The 22,071-nt window shown below is 40.1% G+C and overlaps 1 protein-coding gene across 2 annotated transcripts in view; it reads left to right on the forward strand.

The window, feature by feature from the left end:
• fnbp1l (formin binding protein 1-like) overlaps window positions 1-22,071 on the forward strand; it is a 159,731-nt gene that overhangs the window by 131,756 nt on the left and 5,904 nt on the right. For both annotated transcript variants that reach the window (XM_078560801.1, XM_078560800.1), the window contains exons 10-13: window positions 11,085-11,194; window positions 16,424-16,556; window positions 18,173-18,291; window positions 20,341-20,495. In XM_078560801.1, the coding sequence (XP_078416927.1) occupies window positions 11,085-11,194; window positions 16,424-16,556; window positions 18,173-18,291; window positions 20,341-20,495 (517 nt within the window). The remainder of the gene's footprint in view (window positions 1-11,084; window positions 11,195-16,423; window positions 16,557-18,172; window positions 18,292-20,340; window positions 20,496-22,071) is intronic.

Raw genomic sequence — 22,071 nt, forward strand, 5'->3', positions numbered from 1 at the left:
ATGTAAAGGCAAATTGAGTATGGGTGTGGTTCTACTATGGTTTTGTTTATGCATCTTTGTATTTTAGGAAATAATGAAGTTGCATGATTTGTGCAGAGGGCATTTACCACTAGAATGGTTCACAATATTCTTGAGTACAAAACACAGATGGAGAATAAAACAAATAACTCAAGGACATTGCACTATTTCATTTGCTGTTAATTTAGACACAATATGCCTTACCCCATGCCTCTCAATGAGTGCTAGGAATGACAGCAGAGTTTTGACTATCATATTTCCCTGTTCTGCTGCAAAACTTGGCCCCAAACTTAGCAAAATTCATAATAGCCAATATCTTGCTGTGGTCTTCATCTAATGGGTTACAGGAGCTCAAAAAGAGTGACAGATAAGTGTTTCTTTTTCTCTTTGTGTCTGTATGTATTTCCATCTCTGTAGCAGTCTAGAAGGATGTGTGTGTCTGCTCATCTCAGGTAAGGAATTATTTGTTATCAGGGATGGTAATATTGTTTTTACATTACACTGTATTACAGCACAGAAACAGGCCATTCAGATCAACAGGTCCATGCCAGTTCCAATTATGTTTTCCTGGTTGGCATTAAAACTGTGAAAAATGAGTCAAAGTGACCTCCTCTGTATTTTAGTGATTTTTATTATGATAGTTACTGTCCGATAGGTCCCTTCACTGAAGGTATATTAAAATAGACAGAAGAACTGTTTTACTTGCTCTTTGTGACTATATGGTAAGAGGCTGTGTATCGAAAGCTTGCATGTGGTTTTGAAATGTGTAGTGCTGAATTTTGTGGCATTTGAAGTTGCAGCATCCCTTTCCAAATAATCCAATATGGACAATATTTCTAGCCTCTGAGAAATAACATGTAAGTGTGAGAACCTGTATTTCAGTTGAAGTGCATCTTTTTCTTCGGCTGGTCAGTGCTAATTTAGTAAATGTAGGTAATAAACGAAAGAACTTGCATTTATATAGCTTTTCATGACCTCAGATGTCCCTAAGAGTTTGGCAGCTAATGAGGTACTGTTGAACTGTTGTTGCTGATGTAGGAATCATTAATTTCTGCACAGCAATCTCCCACAAACAGCACTGTGATGATGACCAGATTATTTTTTTGGTGGTGTTGGCTGAAGGATAAATATTGGACAGAACTGATAATGGAAATAAATGCAGCATTCACATTCACTAAATGCTGACTTTCACTTTGACAGTAGCTCATTAAATTGATACTTTTGCAGAACAAGCTATATTCAGATTATCCAATTGATTAACATCCTAATCCAACAGTGGCTGGTGTAGAGTTTCCACTCTGGGCACCACCAGCAATCTGAGCGCAAATTGCACTGATTGCCTGAAGTATGTTCAAATTTCTGCTCAAACAAATTACATAATCTCGAACTTAATGTTCCATGAAGGTTTTCCGGTGCAATTGGGAAATGTAATAAAATTTCTTTCTTCTGCTTGCCTTAAAAATATTCATTGATGTATTTAAGAGTGGTAACCTGGTGCAGTTTTACAAATAAAGCTGATAATGGGTTTATCAAAAATAAGTTGTTTTTAAAGCATCTAGTTCTCTACCTGTGTATAATCTGATTTGACGTAATTGAAAATTACTTTCAGACATTTAAGTGGATATTTCAAAATACTCAGAATAAGTATACTCCTGCAATAAAGAAAAATTCTAAGGGAAAGAACCCACCATCTGTGGTTAACTAACATTAAGGAAAGCATCGAATTTAAGGGAAAAGCAGATAACTGCGCAAAGATGAGTAGCAGGTCAGGTGATTGGTCAGAATATAAAGAAGGCAGAGAATGACTAAAAGGTTAACCGGGAGAAAGAAGTTAGAGCATGAGAGGAAGCTAGCTAGAAATGTGAAAACAGATTGCAAGAGTTTCCTTTAAAAAGGAAAAGTGTAAGGGAAGTGAATGCTGGTCCTCTAGAGGGAGAGAATGGGGAGTTAATAGCAGATAATAAGGAAATGGCAGATGAAATGAACAAATATTTTGCTTCTGTTTTCACTATAGAGGATAGAAAAAAAACATTCCAGTTACCGCTGTAAATCAGGAGGTGAAAGGGAGAGATAACCCCCTCTATTCAAGAAGGGAGGGAGGCAGAAAACAGGAAATTCTAGGCCAGTTAGCTTGATGTCTGTCATGCAATAGGTGCTAGAATCACTCATTAAGGAGTTATAGCTGGGCACTTAGAGAAACTCAAGGTAATCAGGAAGAGTTAACATGGTTATGTGAAAGGAAAATAATGTTTAAACAATTTATTGGAGTTCTTTGAAGAAGTAACATGCACTGTGGATAAAGGGGAGCCTGTAGACATACTGTACTTGGATTTCCAGAAGGCATTTGATAAGGTGCCACATTAGAGGTTATTGTGGAAAATAAAAGCTAGGGTGTAAGGGGTAACACATTAGCCTGGATAGAAGATTGACTGGCTGGCAGAAAATAGAGATTATGCATAAATGGGTTTTTTTCTGACTGACGGGATGTAACAAGTGGAGTTCTACAGGGGTCCTTGAGGCCTCAACTTTTTACAATTTATATCAATGGCTTAGATGGAGCAAAGGCATGATAGCTAAATTTGAAGATGGCACAAAGATAGGTAGGAAAGTATGTTGTGAAGAGGACATAAAGTTGCAGTCAGATATGGATGAGTGAGTGGGCAAAAATCTAGCAGATGGAGTATAATGTGGCGAAATGTGAAGTTCACTTTGGCAGGAAGAATAAAAAAAGCAGAGTATTACTTAAATGTAGAATTAAGATGTGCAGAGGGATCTACATGTTCTAGTGTATGAGTCACAAAGTTAGTATGTGGGTACAACAAGTAATTAAGAAGGCTAATAGAATTTTTCTTTATTCGTTCATGGGATGTGGGCATCATTGGATAGACCAGCATTTATTGCCCATCCCTAATTGCCCTGAGAAGGTGCTGGTAAGCTGCCGCCTTGACCCAATGCAGTCCATGTAGTGTAGGTACATCCACAGTGCTGTTAGGGAGGGAGTTCCAGTATTTTGACCCAGAGACAGTGAAGGAACGGTGATATATTTTTAAGTCAGGATGGTAAGTGGCTTGAAGGGGAACTTGCAGGTAGTGTTTCCATGTGTCTGTTGCCCTTGTCTTTCTAGATGGCTGTGGTCATGGATTTGGAAGGTGCTGTCTAAGCAGCCTGGGTGAGTTCCTGAAATGCATCTTGTAGATGATGCACACTACTGCCACTGTGTGTCGGTGGTGGAGGGAGTGAATGTTTGTGGGTGAGGTGCCAATCAAGCGTGCTGTTTTGACCTGGATGGTGACAAGCTTCTTGAGTGTTGTTTGAGCTGCATTCATCCAAGCACACTCCTGAATTGTGCCTTGTAGATGGTGGACAGGCTTTGGGGAGTCAGGAGGTGAGTTACTCCTCACAGGATTCCTAGCTTCTGGCCTGCCCTTGTAACCACAGTATTTATATGGCTAGTCCAGTTCAGTTTTGGGTCAATGGTAACCAGGATGTTGATAGTGGGGGATTCAGTGATGGTAATGCCATTGAATATCAAGGGGGTGATGGTTAGATTTTCTCTTGTTGGAGATGGTCATTGCCTGGCACTTGTGTGGCGTGAATGTTACTTGCCACTTGTCAGCCCAAGCCTGGATATTGACTGGACTGTTTCAGTATCTGAGTAGTCATGAATGGTGCTGAACATAGTGCAATCATCAGTGAACATCCTCACTTCTGACCTTAGGATGGAAGGAAGGTCGTTGATGAAGCAGCTGAAAGTGGTTGGGCCTAGGACACTACCCTGAGGAACTCCTACTGTGATGCCCTGGAACTGAGATGATTGTCCTCTAACAACCACAACCACCTTCCTTTGTGCTAGGTATGATTCCTACCAGCGGAGAGTTTTCCACTTGATTCCCATTGACCCCAGTTTTGCTAGGGCTCCTTGATGCCACACTTGGTCAAATGCTGCCTTGATGTCAAGGACAGTTACTCTCTCCTCACCTCTGGAATTCAGCTCTTTTGTCCATGTTTGAACCAAGGCTATAATGAGGTCAGGAGCTAAGTGGTCCTGGTGGAACCCAAACTGAGCATCAGTGAGCTATCCTTTATTTTGCGAGGAATTGGACATAAAAGTAAGGATGCCAAGCTTCAGTTATAAAGGGCATTCGTGAGACTACACCTCGAATACTGTGTGCACTTTTAGCCTCCTTATTTAAGGAAGGATATAAGTGTATTGGAGGTGGTTTAGAGGAGGTTTACTAGATTGACACTTGGAAAGAACAGGTTATCTTATAAGGATAGGTTAGATAGACTGGGCTTGTTTCCACTGGAATTTAGAAGATTGAGGGGTGACTTGATTGTAGTATAAAAGATCCTGAAGGGTATTGACAAGGTGGATGTGGAAAGGATGTTTCTTCTTGTGGGTGAGTCCAGAACTGTTTTAGAACTAGCTACTGTTTTAAAATTAGGGGTCGCCTTTTTAGGACACAGATTAGGAGAATTGTTTTTTTGTCAGAGGGTCGTGCGACTTTGGTGCACCCTGCCTCAGAAGGCGGTGGAGGTGGGGTCATTAAATATTTTTAAGGCAGAGGTAGATCGATCCCCTTGCCGAACAAGAATCTAAGATTATTGAGGGTAGTGGGAACGTGGAATTCAAAACACAAACAAATCAACCATGATCTTATTGAATGGCGGGGTAGGCTCAAGGGGCCAAGTGGCCTACTTCTCTTATTTAGTATGTTCGTATATGCTCGAACAATTTACTAGTTTGGTGTGGACACTACTCACTTTCTAAGTAAATTAAATGTTTTAATGTTTAAACTCATTCTGTCTTTCTTCCTCCACTGTCCTTACTATCTGACATTCCTGCTCCTGCTTATCTTCCTCCCTACGATGGTATTGTTTTAATATATTAATTTGACACAGCCGATTTCTTTTTCCTGTGATCTTGGTTGTCTGTCAAATAATTTACTTTACCAACCCTGTTAATTACCTTGTACAAACCACTGAGCTGTGCTTTCAGGATTCCCTGTAAAGGCAGTAACATAAGCACTTCACCCCCTGGTTGAAATGCCCAAGTCGCAGCTTACTTATCTGCCCTTTCCTTTCATCTTTGTTTATGAAACTTCAAGACGTTCTTGAGCCACCTTGCAGGCTCCATTGAGCCGTTCCTGGAATACGGACACACAATCTAACAGAGGGTTTGTTCCTCTGTTCTAAAAACGTTTCCTTGATTAATTTCAGCAGACCTCTTATCTCATGTCCATAATTTAATGCAAAAGGATGAAAAACAGTGGATTCATTCAGTGAATCTCGGGTAGCAAATAAAAGAAAATCCAACCCTTTGTCCCAATCATGGGGATATTCATGACAATTTGCTGTAGTCATTGTTTTGAAAGTTTGATGGTACCTCTCTAAAGCTCCCCGTGTCTGTGGATGATATGCTGTGGACTTTAACTGTTTTTTTCCCAAACCCACTCATTGGCCAGAATTTTTCCGTCAGCGAGTTGGGGCCGGGGCCCGCTCGCTGACGCGGGATGATGTCGGGAGGAACCCCCGACGTCATCCCGCCCCATTTAAATATTCAGGAAGGTGGGCGGACAGTGAAATCAGCTGTCGCCTGCTGACTTGTCAATGGCCAATTGAGGCCATTGACAGCGTAGATAACCCAATTAAAGGCCCTGCCGTCCAACCTTAAGGTTGGCGGGCAGGCCAGGAGCCCCAGCAGGCTTCTGAAAAAACATGAAACCTCATCCACCGGCAGGATGCGGTTTCATGTCTGTATTTAAAAAGTTCAATAAAGTTTCTGTGCTTTTTATTAACATGTCCCATCTCGTGTGACATTGTCACATGAGGGGGACATGTTAATAATTTTTTTATTTTTCTACTTTTGATGTTTATAAAGCTTTCACCGATCTCCCTGAGACAGCACTTAGTCTCAGGGAGATGTGCACGCATGCGCGAAAGAGCACACTTTGACAGTTGGGAAATCCCTCCCCCCCGCACAGGAAGTGCAGAGCACTTCCCGTCGGGCAGCCTGCTGGGCGGGCCTTAATTGGCCCGGCCACTCAAAATGGCGTCGGGGCCTGTTTCGGTGACGGCGATCGGCTGCCCGCCCGCCGCCGAGCCGGTGGGGCCCACCTGCCCATCAAAGGCAAAATTCTGCCCATTATGTTTTAAAAAATTTTAGACATAAAATTGACCTGACTTGACTGGATCTCCATCGCCAATTCATATTGAGTAAAAATTGGTTAACTTCTCTATCACTACCTTAGCTCTAGTTGTTCTCAAAGGGTTGGCCTCTGGAAATCGAGTTATCATATCCATAATAGCAAGGATATCCTGGTGTCCCGCTTTGGTTTTCGGTAAAGGTCCCACATAGCCTACTAACACCCTACTAAATGGTTCCCCAAAAACTGGCATGGGAATTAAGGGTGCCAGTTTGATTGTAGGTTGTGGTTTTCCCACCATCTGGCACATCTGGCAAGTCATACAAAACTGCACCATGTCCTTGCAAAACCTGGCCAGTAAAAATGTCGGTTTATCCACGCTTGAGTTTTCCGCATCCCTACATGCCCTGCCATAGGAATTTCATGTGCTATCCGTAATATCTTTACGATATTTAGATGGTACCACCATCTGATGAACAGCCACTCTTTGTCTGCAGACCTGTGAGGAAGTCTCCACTTCCTGATCAGAATTCCCTTTTTAGCATAACATTCTGGAACTCCCTCAGCTTCATTTTCGGCTGATTGTGCTACCTTACTTAACTCTGGATCGGCTTGTTGAGCCTCGATGAGAGAAGATTTACTAAACCTTTCTTTTGGATTATCCAAGTCTCTAAGGAAAGTTTTGGCTGACCAGATATCTGTCTGTGGTATTACTTTGACCTCCGATGATGGCATTTGCTTAGCCATTGCTCGGGACACCATACATGAAGAAAATAATTCCTGGAACTTTTTCCTGTAACTGCTCCATCTCTTTAGCCTCACTTGAGCTTTCTGTAATTAAGGGTGAAGCTACTACCTTTGCTCTTGCTAAATCATTTAATTTCCCAGGAGAACTCCGTCTACAGCTAACTTCTGGACAACCTTTACGTCACTGTCCCACTCTCTCCAAATGTACCTGGTGCAAAGGTATTGGTGTAAACTCCCCGCTAATACCATTTATTAAAACTTTGGCTTTTAATGTGAGCTCTGGTGGAAAAGTTATGCCTTTCTCCAGCAAAGTGTTTGGATGGCTCCCGTATCTCTCAATATAGGTTTAGCTGTCTCATTTGAGGGGTAAGGGGTTACTTTTTCTCTGGACAAAAATTCGTTATAACCCTCATGTATTTTATTCACCCCCTCTGAACTCCATGGTGTTCACAGTCGGTCTCACAGCTGAAGTTAACGCTATGACTTGATCTGTTGCATTTTCAGTAGGACTCTTTTCCCTGACTTGCCCTTATGCGCCCCAGTAAGTCCCATGGATTTTCTGTGCAACTTCCAGCAGTCTGCTTGTTACAATGGAAACACTTAGGCCTTCAAATATGTCGTCCACCCTCAGCAACTTCCTTTCTTGTCTGAGGAGAAATTCCCGGGGCATTCTCTACTGTCTCTTCTCTGACTACTTGCCTTCCTTTCATCCTCCCACCTTCTCTCCTTCTTGGGTTTATGGGTTTGGATTTATGAACCAGCTCATAATCATCAGATGTCTCCACTGTCTGTCTAGCCCTTGCAAGCCTCTGGCCTTTGACATGGTTCTAACCTACTGGAAGAAGTGAGTTTTTAAATTCTTCCAGAAGAATTATTTCCCTAAGAGCTTCATACATGGCCAGATCCAATGGTTAAAATTACTTTGCTTTACCCCCTCAAATTTAATATAGGACTGCCCAGGCTGTTTCTTTGTTTTGAAATTTCTACCTGTACACCTCAGGGACCCATTCACATGCACTAAGTATAGCCTTTTTTTTACTACATCATAATCCATAGAAACTTCTCCTGAAAGTGATGCATAAACCTCATGAGCTCTGTCCATCAACCTACTTTGCAGGAGCAGTATCCAGTTTTCTTTTGGCCACTTCTTTTGCTTAGCTACTTTTTCAAATGAAATGAAGAATGCCTTTACATCCCTTTCCTCGGTGTCTAAAATAGAAACTCGCCTCAGAAATGTGGTTTCCAGAAAATCATCAGGGCAGCCTCAGAAAGCAGTAGTTTTTTTCTCCAGCAATTAAAGTTCAAGTAAACAAATAGGTCTTATCTCCTCATGTGCCTTGCAGGTCATGCAAGGTAGATGAAATCATGTGACTTCTTGGAAAAGGCAGTTTGCTCACAGTCCACAGTAAACTTGTAAAAAAAAAACAACTCAGCTCCCAAGAAAGTACCCAAATAATTTAATGTCCTTCCAGTTTTTTTAAAAAGCATATTGTTCTTGGAGATATGTATTCATATCGGGAGGTATTAGTGCTCTTATTGTAGATGGTAATTGATTTAGCAAAACTGTTAACGGTTCTCTCTCTCAGGTTGTGTTCCCCTCTCCTCCTAATCTGCTGTCATCACCCCTCTCCTTAAGAAAAGAAACCCTTGACTCCTCCATTCTTGTAAACTACCAGCCCCATCTTCAACATCCTTTTGCTCTCCAAACGTGTTGTCGCATCCCAAATTCGTCCCCATCTTTCCTGAACACCATGGCAAAAGAAGCAAAAGCAATAGGGGAAAATCTTTCTCATGCCGTGAGAGGTTAAGGTCAAGAATGCACTGTCTACGAGTGTGATGGAACCTTCAAAATGAAATTCGACTTATCTAAAAGGAAGAATTTGCAGGGTTACAGGGAGAAGGCAGGAGAATACCACTAAGTGAATTGCTCCTTCAGAGAGCAATGGACTGAATGGCCACCTTCTGCACTGTAACAATTCTGTGATAAATATAATTTTCTGTTGTTGAAGCAGCTGAAGATGGCTGGGCCTAGAACACTACTGTGCTAATGTCCTGTGGTTGAGATGGCCTTCAACAAATACAACCATCTTCTTTTTGTGCATGGTATAACTCTAGCCACTGGAGAGTTTTCCCTATGATTTCCAACTGGATATTATTCATGTGTGAGACTTGATACCAAATAGCAGCTACAGAACCCTGCCATCCAGTATCCATATATATACACTTCTAATGGTTTTGATAGCTATGATTAAGGCAGGAACCTTGACTTGTTTACTGCTCCCTAATCCAAGGAAGAGAGGCTGTGATCAGCTAACAAGCCACATAACAAAATTTGATTAATTATATTTTAATTTTGCAGAGAAACTGGAGTGTTAAAGTTACATAAGGGATGCAGCAGCTTGAATGCATTTGGTGCTGTTGATACATCTGTGCAGTATTATGGTTGTTGTAAATGTAGAACATTTGTAATGATTCCTTTCTCTTTTCATATGAACTATGAAGCTTTCAATAAAGCTGGTAAGCGTCACTTTTAACCAAAGGTGTCTCTCTAACATCTGTTCTTTTTGTGCAAGTGTTTATGGTTGAAGTGTCTTTTAACCTACCTTAGGCTGATCTATTTTTCTAACCTATTTTAAGAAGCTTATACCTGAAAATCTCAGGCTCATTTGTTAATTCTACATCAATTGCTGGAAATCTATTGTTTGAATTGTCTTGCTTTCCTTCCCTTAGAGACTTGATGGTGTAAATTTTCAGCAATCTGTAGTGGCTGTTTTATGGCTGGGCAGCAAGTTGAAATTTACCCCAAAGTGTTCCTGATCTCAACCCCATCCTAAGCATGGTAAAAGATCTGATGCATTATGTTGGCATTGAGCTATTTCTGTGTGTGTGTTTAAAAACAATCTTTTAAAATGTATTTTAATTCTTTGCCTTCACCCTCACCCCTACCCCATCGCCCTGAATCCCTAATGGCAGTGAATCTGAGTTTTGGTATTTTCTTAGACCCCTTCATTGCCATACCATGGTAAGCTGATAAAAATTTAACTAGTGCACAATGGATGCTGTTATTCGTGTCTGCCCCCTCTTTCCCCTTTCTTTCAAGAATTCTGCACGTGAGATGGTGTCTAGCATCCTGACTAAGAACCGTAGAAAATCTCTATGAAAATAAACCAATGCGGATGATAGCTGTAGGAGTCAAATCTGTGTCATTCTGACTAGGAGTCAAGTCTGTTGTCCAGATGCATATGCAGTAGTAGCCTGGGAGCATCTGCACAGTTCCAAAAATATTCTGTTTCACTCTTCCAATTAAAAATCTGTGCGTGTATTTTAGATTATTAGCAAAAAATATTTTTGCCCTTCCTTGCCCTACCTCTCAGAACTGAGACTTAAGCAGTCAGACTTTTACTGTCTTCAGTTTATCTCTTGCCTTTTCTACCTTCTTCCTAACTTGTACTACATCAATATCCTTGGCAGCTTTTGCGCACGCTTGAAAGATGTATCAGTAATCTGCGTGTATTGACATACTACTACACCACATACAGCATATGCTTTTGCTTTTCTCTAACATTCTATATACTCCTACACAACAGTTTATTGATGGGATACAATGCAACACTGCTACGACAAATGAATGGATATGAGGACATGATACACCTATGACTTAAGGCAAAGCCAAGTACTTATTTTTAAAAAGTGGCCCTAGTGGTGAGACCTGTAAGGATCAAGAATCATGTCCATAAAACAGCAGTGATTGCATTGATCCATTTTGAAGATGTACAAGTGTCCTAATAAATGTTACCTTGGAACTAGATGCTTGGTGTGTATTATATTTTTTAAGTAGGGCATGTGATTTGTTGTGGCAAGTGATCTATTATTGATGGGTCTGCTCAAAAATGCACGTTTTCATTGTCTCCAGAGCTTTTGGGCAAAGTCGTGGTGCTCTAGGAGCAAATCTCACTATAAGAAGCTAAGGGTGGAAATTTTGCAGGTTATGTCATGGCTTATTGGGCTGCACCAAATCACTTGACCTAAGAATCATATCAATCTCTCACTGTAAAGTTGGTTTAAGCTTTGCATTGGATGTCACTGCTTCTGTATTTATACAATGCAATTCGACACCAAGGTATGGAATTAGTGTTAAGCACACAGTAACTATTGGTTCCATCTTTGTTTTAGGGAACTGCATCAGAAGACTTTAGTCATCTGCCACCAGAACAGAGGCGCAAGAAACTGCAACAGAAGATTGATGAACTTAACAAGGAATTGCAGAAAGAAATGGATCAAAGGTCTGATGTTCACGATATTGTACTTGTCTGGGAAGTATTAAAGTAATGAAAATTGTAAATCCCTTGTAATGTTCTGAATAATAAATCTGAGTCTACCCACGAGCACCATATCCAGACAAATCACATGAGAGTTAATGCAGCATGAATGAGATTAGCTGTTAGTTTAAATATCTTATTTTGAGCTGTAATAATTAAAACCAGAATATGAAGCTGTACTCTATAGATAACTGATTTTAACTTGAATGTAAACCTAACAGTGTTGAAGTAACTTCGCATGGGGCGGCATCTTACCTATGTCGGGCGGGCTGGGTGGGGGTGGGCGTGGAGCTGATCGCCGCCCGCAATTGGTTGCGCGATGCCATTTTATATGGGGGGGGGGGGGGGGGGGGGGTGGGCAGTAGCGCTACCTGTGCGGGGGGAGGAGGGAGAGTCAGGACCTGCGCATTTTTCGTGCATGTACGCGAAAGAGCTGCCTTGGAGAGTAAGGTGATTTTAAAAAAAATTTTTAAATGTTGTTATAAATAAAGTAAAAAAAATTATTTAAACATGTCCCCTCATGAGCTGGGACATGTTTGTTAGTGTAGCAAAATTTATGAAATTATTTTATAAAACCTTCAGGAAGCCTCGCCCCGCCCGTGGATGAGGTTTTCTGAAAAACATGAAGACTGCTTGGGCTCTTCGCCTGCTCGCCAACCTTATGGTTGGACGAGCAGTGTTGTTAATAAGGTTAATTACTTTTTCAATGGCCTTAATAGGCCGTTGACAGTTCAGCAGGTGCGCAGCTGCATCCAGCGCGCGCCTGCCGAACGAAAGATCGAAATGTCACGTGATGTGGGGACGCACGCCCGATGTCGTCTCACGTCATTTTACGCATAGGCATGTCATACCCGCTCCCGCATGCCAACGGCAATATTCTTGCATGGTTCCATTATATTATTTGGCAGGAAGAATAGAAAAGCAGTGTATACTATTTTGAGCGAGATTGCAGAACTTTGTGGTACAGAGGGATCTGGTAGTCCTGGTACATGAATCACAAAAATTTAGTATGCAAGCACAGCAAGTGTTTAGGAAGGCAAATGAAATGTTAGCCTTTATTGCAAGGGGAATGGAATATAAGAGTAGGAAAGTTTGCTGCAGTTGTACAGTACATTGGTGAGACCACATCTAGAATATTGTGTACAGTTTTACTGTCCTTATTTGAAGCAGTACAGAGAAGGGTCACTTAACTTGTTCCTGGGATGAAGGGCTTATCCTATGAAGAAATATTGAACAGATGGGGTCTGGACTCATTGGAGTTTAGAAGAATGAAAGGTGATCTTATTCCGGGAGGGTGTTTCTACTTGCGGGGAGTCTAGAACTAGAGAACACAGTTTAAGAATAAGAGGTCTCCCTTTTAAGATGGAGATGAGGAGAATTTTTTTCTGAGGGTCGTGAGTATGAGGAATTCTCTTCCACAAAGAGCAGTGGAGGCTGGGTCATTGAATTTACTCCAGGCAGAGTTAGATTTTTGGTAGACAAGGGAGTTGAGGGTTATAGGGGGCAGACAAGAAAGTGGAATTGAGACTGCAACCAGATCAGCCATGATCTTATTGAAGCACAGCAGGCTTGAAAGGCTGAATGACTTAGTCCTGTTCCTATTGGCACTGACATTTCATGATAAATTGAAGTGGCAGGAACATCAATGTTATTGTTCTTTAAGAACCTATGACATAAAAAATTGATAAGATTTTAGGATTTGATTGCTAATAAAAGTGAATTATCTTTATTTTGTAATTTGAGTGCACATTTAACATATAAGTTTCAATGATGGCTAGTAAGTAAAATGTAGAACTAGAGTATTGCAGAAAAAGAGACATGCTGTCGAAATTTTTTGCCTTACACTTATCAGGACAAGAAAAAAGGCAAGTCAACTCTGCTTGAGGTGTTGCCATGGGAAATGCACCAGGGAACAGTTGTCCTAGATCCTATTGACCCCAATGTCACACATTTGCTCCCAATGTTTGCTGGGTTAGGTGATGTCCACAAGAGCAACAATTAACATCCTAAGTTTGGACTCGATGCTCTGAACTAGAGACAAAAAGTGGCCAAGATTTCTGCTTCTGATTGATGTTTAGTGATCCCTGTTAGAAAGTTGGTGAATGCCATTCGAAGATTGGATTAAATCTAGTGGTGATGACTCATGTGGTTATTCACACATGAAAAGTGACCACCCAAATAAGGTATCAATGGACTGCTGTTGCACGTGGAACTGTAGCCTAGTTAAAGTCCTACGGCCAAGAGAGAAAATTAGCAGGAAATGTTTAGAATTTACTAATAGGCTGTTTAGAATCAACTACCTCAAGATTTCAGTGTGTTGAGTCATAATTGCAAAGACAATCCATACCTGGTAAAGGAGTTAGCTTGATTGACCATATTGCCTTATTCCATGCATTATACAATTGTTCTCTATATTGAAAATTAACTCAAGAAATTACATAAAATATTGGTACAGCATCAACCTTCGTAGTTGAACCACATAATAGAGGGTACCGCAAAATTACGTGTCACCTTGCAGTTGGCAGGCATTCTTGAACAAACTGAAATATAAGTTGAGATACCAATTTGACAGAGCTTGTTTGACTTTTACTTGTAGCTCTTAGGAAGTAGGTTGTATTTGAGTCACCTGTGTGTGAGTAGAGGAAAAATGTCCAAAAGGTAGATTATTCACCAGAGGAATAGTAGCTCAACTGATCTTGATACATGGATTATTACCACCTTGTAAGTGACATAGGAAGGAATAAAATCAGATCTTTGCAGAAAAGCCAAGTAGTTCAGATTTATTTCTGTGCTCGGCACTAGACAGACTGAGAAGAGGAAGATTTGGATGATCAACATGGGGAATGCAATGCTAGCATGAGAGGTTTACATTCTTGGGGCACTAGAGCAAGTTCAGAAACAAGTAGTATTTAATCCCTTTTGCACAGTCTACCAGGGGAGAAGAGACTAAAAAAGTTTAAGGTAGGTTAAAAATAATAGAAGGCAATCAGAATATCAAAAAAATCAATGAGAAAAACAGCAAAAAGAATAAGAACTGAAAATTAGACAGAAAGAGACAACAAAAACTGAATGAGCTTCAGGAAAGAAAGGAGCATTCTGCCAAATACCTTAATTTTTAATGAATTGAAAATTCAGTTTGTTTTTTTTATAATTTGGGAGTTTTGTCTATTCTTTTTCCTTTCCTTCTTTCCTCCTTTCCGTCTTTGTTTTTTGGAAGTAGTCGCAATGATATTCTATAAATTCTTGCCTATATCCCTAAAATGTCTACAGATCTCGCTTTCAGTTACATCTGTCCACTGGTGACCTTTAATGCATACTAAGATTTGTACCATTTCCTTTCCTAGTTCAGATGTATCCACATGAATTCTGTCTTACCATAAACCCCATAGATCACAATGTCATGATCATTTAAGCTTCAGCCTCAACACTTTTTTTTTAAAACTTCCTATCTCATCTGTAAAAACTAGAACTGGAATATTAAATTTCTCAGTCTTCTCCAAACATAAGCCATGTTTCCTTTACAGCTATTGTATTATTGTCTTGCATAGTTATTATTCCTTACGATCCTTCCTGTACGTATTACCAATCCTCATTCAAATTTTTTGGAATGTTGACTCGTTCTTTTTGCTGGTTTTCTCATTGAATTTTTTGATATTCTGTTTGCCTTCTATTATTTTTTAACCTACCACAAACTTTTTTCTTGTCTCTTCTCCCCTGATGGGCTGTGCCAAAGGGATTAAATACTACTTGCTCCAGAACTTGCTCTAGTGCCCCAAGAATGTGAACCTTTTCCTCTCCTACAAGTGTAGCATTCACATGTTGATCATCCAAACATTCCTCTTCTCAGTCTGTCTAGTGTCGAGCACAGAAGGCAATCCAAAGATTACCAGATTTTGCAATCTTGTTTCTCAGTATGGTGCCTAAGTCCTTAAACTTCCTTAATCATAACATGTACTTCAACTTGTGCAGTTGATTCTAATAAGCATACTGGAATTTCAAAACTAGTGTAGCGAGGTTTCATTATTTTTTTTTAAAAAAAACTAGGTTGCCCAAACTGAATTTTTTGAGGCGGTAACAAGGATTGTCAATGGGGGTAATGTATTTAATATATTTTGTGGGTTTTACCCAGGCTTTTGATAAGGCCTCACATAGCAGTCTGGTCATGAAAGTAAGAACTCTTGGGATTCAAGGCATATTGGATCCAAAATTGGCCCAGAGGCTGGAAACAAAGGGTAATAGTTGATGGGTGTTTTTGTGACTCAAAAGAACCCCAGTGGGGTTCTGCAGGGCTCAGTACTAGGTCCAACAGCATCTGTAGAGAGTAAAAAAAAAGAGTTAACGTTTCGAGTCCTATGACTTCTTCAGAGCTTTGAAAAAGAGTCATAAGGACTTGAAACATTAACTCTTTTTTTTCTCTCCATAGATGCTGTTAGACTTGCTGAGTTTTCCAGCATTTTCTGTTTTTGTTTCAGATTTCCAGCATCTGCAGTACTTTGCTTTTATCAGTACTAGGTCCCTTGCTTTTTGTAGTATGTCAATGATTTATACTTAAATGTAGGGGGTATGATTAAGTAGTTGCAGATGATACAAAAAATGGCCATGTGATCGATAATGAAGAAGAAAGATGTAGATACAGGAAGTTATTAATGGATTTGTCACGTGAGCAGGACAGTGGAAAATGGAATTCTATTTGGTGAAGTAAGAGGTAATATATTTGGAGAAGGCTAACAATAAATGGTAGGATATGGAGGGCTGTAGAGGAACAAAGGGACCTTGGAATGCATATCCCCAGAACCCTGAAGGTGGCTGGACAGGTAGATAAGGTGGTCAAGAAGGCATGCGGATACTTGCCTTTATGAGCCCAGGTATTGAATATAAGAACTGCATATTTTTTGAATTAGCCTAGGTAAATACTGTGCAACAGTTTAAAATTACACTGACTGAATTAAGGAGGCATAATTGATAATGGGGCTTCTTTAACAATTTAAGATACTGCATTAATTTATATAGATTGTATATAAAGTCATGTAGACTTTTTCAGCCTACTCAGACTTTTATAATCCGGCAACATTAATAAAAAGGATTTAAAAGTGTAACGGTTAAATAAAAATGACAGTTGCAGACCTAGTGACATTTAGTGCACTTTGTATGAAATAACAAGGTAACTCAGGATGCTATTTTTATTTTTCCCAGAGATGCCTTAAACAAAATGAAAGATGTTTATGAACGAAATCCTCAGATGGGTGATTCTGGTAGTTTGCACCCAAAGATATCAGAGACCATGTGCAACATTGACAAACTACGTCATGAGATTCAAAAGCATGAGGTAACTTAGAAAACAACATATTTATTCTATAAAAGATATCGGTGTTGTACATTGTTCTCATGCTTGTAAGCATTTTATATGCCGGGAGTGGTCTGACTCATCTAATTTCGTTTTATATTTGAGTACTAACCTGCCAATTCAGCTTAAAGATATTATGTTATAGACATGAGATATTATATAATATGCGATATTATATAATATGCAATATTGCTGAGCCAGATAGATGTAAAATCCCAGACTTTCTTGGCTTGGAAACCTTATAGTATGGTCACTGAGGTCACCCTATGTAACAACATTTAATTTCAATATCAAACCAGTTTAAGGCCCCACAGACACAAGTGATGAGCAAAATACTGGTTATGGGCAGGGTGAGTGAAATTACATAAAATTGATGCAGGTCACAGGGCAGTTGTGGAAAATGACCAGAAATTATAGGCATTTGTGGAAAAACTTCTACTATAGTTCTGAGCCAATTGGTCAATTTCTTCCCGCACTGATATTTCACTTACAATCAAGAATATGTTTAAAGTGTTGCTATTCTGCTTTCTGTAGAGCGGTGAAGAAGCTGGCTACTGCTGTAACAGCTGGTTTTACTGTAGGGAGTTGGGCGCTCAGCTATAAACAACGGTTTAGAATTAGACTGAATTAAGAGTCCGTGAGTGGCGTAAAACTAAGCGTGTGCTAAGAGATTGCATGGCTTAATGTATGGGTGGAGTTGAGGGGATCACTGGGGGTGGCTAAGGTGGGATCATGGTGTGTATAAGTTGTTCCATGGCAGTATAGGACAGGCTTGATAAACTGATGGGTTTTTTTCCCCCCCATGTTAAAGTCTATGGAACTAACTGATTTCTGTAGTAATGAAATCAGAAACTGCTGGAAATACTCAGCATGTCTGGTAGCATCTGTGGAGAGAAGAACAGAGTTAACGTTTCAGGTCTGTGAGCTTTCATCAGGCATACTGCGTATTTTCAACAGTTTCTGTTTTTATTTCAAATTTCCAACATACACAATATTTTGCTTCTGTTTTGGATTCCTGCAGCAGTTGATATGCCCTCCACTCTGCATACAGGCTGTTTAGTTTAAGCTCAAGACTCTGATTTTAAACGGTGCTGGTGAATGATTGTAAAGCTGCTGATTATTGTTGCAGCCAAAAGCTTGCTTTACTATTGGGTGGGACAGAATAATACAGAACATGGGCACGTTAAAACCACGTTCTTGATTAAAGTTAAAGTGCCAATGAATTATGAAACTGACCTGGGAACCTGTACTGCAGACTGAAAGTACTGGGATTTACCTTGGCATCTTTCTTCACAATAATTTAGCTGTCCTGGATTCAGACCATCTAGCTCACTTGCAGTGGAACTTTGAATACCTTTTTGGTGGAGAAGGATGGGGACAAATAATTGAGATTCCACCCTAGAAGGGGTTTTGAGATGACGCAGGCTAAAGTATTCATTTATTTAACTGAAACTGTGCACTGTTGTGTTGTTTGTGTTATAAAGAACTGGTTAATTTTATTATGACCTATATGGGCAGTGTTATAGTATGCTCTTGTGAACAGACATCATTATTAGTTGATTTGATTATAAAGCTGATAATACATCAATCTCTCTAAGACATGGCTCTTTGAGGTTGAAAACAGAACATGTGGAAGAGGAGATAGGCGATTAAGTGGCGGTGCTATGTTCGAACGACCTGCCGAAATTAACCATCATGGAACACCTGGAAGAGAAAGGTATGCATTTAGCCTCTGTAGTTAATGAAGTTGGAGCATCATTCACAGTTTAATGAACTTTAACTGGTTTCAGTCAAATGGTTTCTAAAATAAATTAGTACTGAATTTAATTTAGAGTTAATATTCATGTGCTTTAGTGACATAGAATTCTTTAGTAGTGCATGCTGAATAGATTACTTTTCTTTTTTTACAATTTTCTGCAAACTAGTCATCTAGTCAGTTGCAAAGACAAGTATTTGAACAAGAAATTGTACAGTAAAGCTATAAGTTGACTTCAGTTACAAGCTTTTGGTAAGTGTTCATATCAACAGAAGCTGGATAATCAAAACTGCATCATAGAATTGCATAGCATTGAAGAACATTAGATTTAAAACCTGTAGAACAATAGTTAATATCAGGTTGATTTTCTGCAACTTTCAGGAAGTTATATTATATCTGCCATTTCTAACATGGAGCATCTGTTGTGGCATAAATACAGGGTACATTATATTCCATTGATAGAGGGAGAAATAAAACCTGTTATCTTGCTGCAGTTTGCACAATATAAATTAGATTTTGGGAGCCTGTTCTCATGTCAACTGTGAAACCCATTTCTGATATAAGCATACTGCTCCAAAAAGGATGAGAATTGTTGCTATGGGTTGTAAATATTATACAAAGAGTAACATTTTGGAGAGCATATTAAAAGGCATAAAACAGTGATAATTAGCTGCCAAACATTTTTTTCTTGTGGTTGGATATCATCTAACTCTCGATGTGTTGCGGTTTTGGTAACACTCCCAACCTGCATGTTGTCCCTTATTTTAAGTGACATCAGCACTGGGTAATGTCTAAATGTTTCAAATTATATCGACTGCATGGCACCTAAGACCTATAACAATATATTATTATCGACATCCTGGGGGTTACTATTAACTAGAAACTGAACTGGACTAACGATATAAATACTGTGGTTACAAGTGCAGTTCAGAGACTAGGAATCCTGCGACGAGTAACTTGCCTCCTGTCTCCCCAAAGCCTGTCCATCATCTATGAGGCACAGGTCAGGAGTGTGAAGGAATACTCCCCGGTTGCCTGGATGAGTGCAGTTGCAACAACACTCAAGCAGCTTGACACTATCCAGGACAAAGCACCCGGCTTGATTGTCACCACATCCACAAACATTCACTCCCTCCACCACTGACGCACATTAACAGCAGTGTGTACCATCTAAAAGATGCACTGCAGGAATTCACCAAGGCTTCTTCGACAGCACCTTCCAAACCCACAACCACTATCATCTAGAAGAACAAGGGCAGCAGATAGATAGGAACACCACCACCTGGAAGTTCCCCTCCAAGTCACTCACCATCCTGACTTGGAAGTTCCTTCACTGTTGCTGAGTCAAAATCCTGGAACTCCCTTCCTAACAGCACTGCGGGTGTACCTACACCACATGACTGCAGCGGTTCAAGAAGGCAGCTCACCACCACCCTCCCAAGGGCAACTAGAGATGGGCATTAAATGCCGGCCCAGCCAGTGAAGTCCACATCCCGTGAATGAATAAAAATATTGAGCTCAAAGCACATTCTGAGCAGGAAAATCCCAGGTTTGATCCCTGATAGTTGCATTACTTCAAGTTGAATTCTTGCCAGTGCTAATGTTGAGCTCTTGTATGAAGGATAGACAGTTGAGCAAGGTACCAGCAGATGACTGGCACAAATACCCCAGTGCCAATTGCTGAGCTTTTCAGGGTGGTGGGTGAGGACAATTGTGGAATTTATTTAAAAATCAGTGTGATGTTACTGGCGACAATCCAAACAGCTATATAAGGTATATCCCCTCAGCTTCCCTTCACAAAAAGCTTAGATAAATAAAAGGGGTTCAAAGAATAATTTGCTACTGGTGACAATTCCAGGGGCATTTATTTAAAGGTACATCTCCTTGCATGAATAGCTTATTTGCCTAATGGCTAAATTTAAACTGCATTTAAGTCTAGACAGCTACAGACATTAGTATTTCAGGAAAGTTTCTTTTTTAATAACTCTTGACTGACTTCACCACTATCAGTCCTGAAGGGAGCTATATGGATGATCCAAATCAAGAGCAGAGAACGAACCCGAGATACCCAGAACCACATCGTTCAGCTGAGTTTGATGATGAATTTGAAGATGATGAGCCTCTACCTGCTGTTGGCCACTGCAAAGCTCTATACCCATTTGATGGTAAGATCTTCAGTTTAGTCTTTTTTTTTCTAGGTTTATTTTTAAAACCAAAGGCTTTCGATTAAAAGATGACATTTATTTGATCAATTTTATTTCTGTAAATTTTCAACACCAGTCCAAGACTAAAGGCATTTCAAGAGCATTTCTGAATTACTTTATAAGAATTTCTACTTTATTTAAAGGTAAAATATATTTTACAAATTAGCCATTACCTGTTGCATGAAGTACCAATTTAAGGAAAAGCTTGGGTAAATTCTAATTGCATCTAGATTTAATAAATTACCTTGTTCTCCCTCATGGGTTCTTTTTGATGACAAAACGTTTGGGACCCCAAAATATTCCATGAACTGACCCAGGATCTGAGTATGTGGGAGTGGGAAAAGAGGAGTTAAAGTCTAAATGTTAATGGGTAAGGTGGAATGTAATGTGGTATCCAATTTAATGATCTGTAAAATGACCATGCTATTGAGCAGTCTGCAAGATTGGAAAAATCCAGTACAATGTTGCTGCATTTCGGTAGGAATAAGGAGGCCGTCTACTCCGTTGGAAAATAAGATTCTGGCTGGGATTTTCTAGCCCCGTCGTAGGTGGGACCTGCTGCGGGCGAAGCGATGCCCAACCAGAAGTCCATTGACTTGCGGTGGGACCGGAAGATCGTGGCGGCAGGCGGATGCAGAAAATCCCACCATCTGGATGGGGTAGAGCAGCAAAATGACCTGGGGGTACAAATTCACAAATTATAAGAAAAAAGAGCAATTCACACTAACAAAGCCATTAAGAAACAAAGCACTTGGCTTTATTTCTAGAGAAATAGAATTATATAGAAACTTGGTTAGACCATGCTTAGTATTGTGCACAGTTTTGACCTCCATATTACATAAAGGATATAGAGGCACTGTAGAAGTTCTAAAAGAAATATTTACAAGGTTGATGTCGGAATTGATGCGTTAGAATGACCAAGAAAGACTGAACAGGCTAGGCCTCTTCTCTCTCGAAAAGCAAAAGCGAGTGACCTGATGGAGGTTTTTAAAATTTGCCAGTGCTTCCAAAACTTGGATCTGTGGTAGACAGTGAGCATGAGACCAATCAACTGCAACAGGACAGAACTGGCAGACCAGTGGCAGATGGACTTTAATACAGAAAAGTGTGAGGTGATGTACTTTGTCAGAAGGAATAGGGAGAGGTAATATAGACTAAATTGCACAGTTCTAAAAAAATGTGCAGGGGCAGAGGGACCTGGGAGTGCCTGTGCAAAGATCTTTTTGGTTGACAAAGATCAGGACAAATCTAATTACTGCCCAATCGGCCTCCTATCAATCATGAGTAAAGTACTTTCAAACAGCACTTACACAGCAATAACCTACTCATTGATACTCAGTTTGGGTTCTGCAAGACCACTCAGCTCCTGACCTCAGTACAGCCAAATCAAGGTCAAAACAGTTGAATTTAAGGGGAAGTGAGAGGGACTGCCCTTGACTGAGCATGGCATTAAGGAGACCTGGAAAAATTGAAGTCAGTGGGAATCTGGGGGTGGGGGGGGTCTCCATTGGTTGGAGCATGCCTAGCACAAAGGAAG

The sequence above is a fragment of the Cetorhinus maximus genome, chromosome 17, assembly GCF_964194155.1.
Source record: "Cetorhinus maximus chromosome 17, sCetMax3.hap1.1, whole genome shotgun sequence".
Lineage (NCBI taxonomy): Eukaryota > Metazoa > Chordata > Chondrichthyes > Lamniformes > Cetorhinidae > Cetorhinus > Cetorhinus maximus.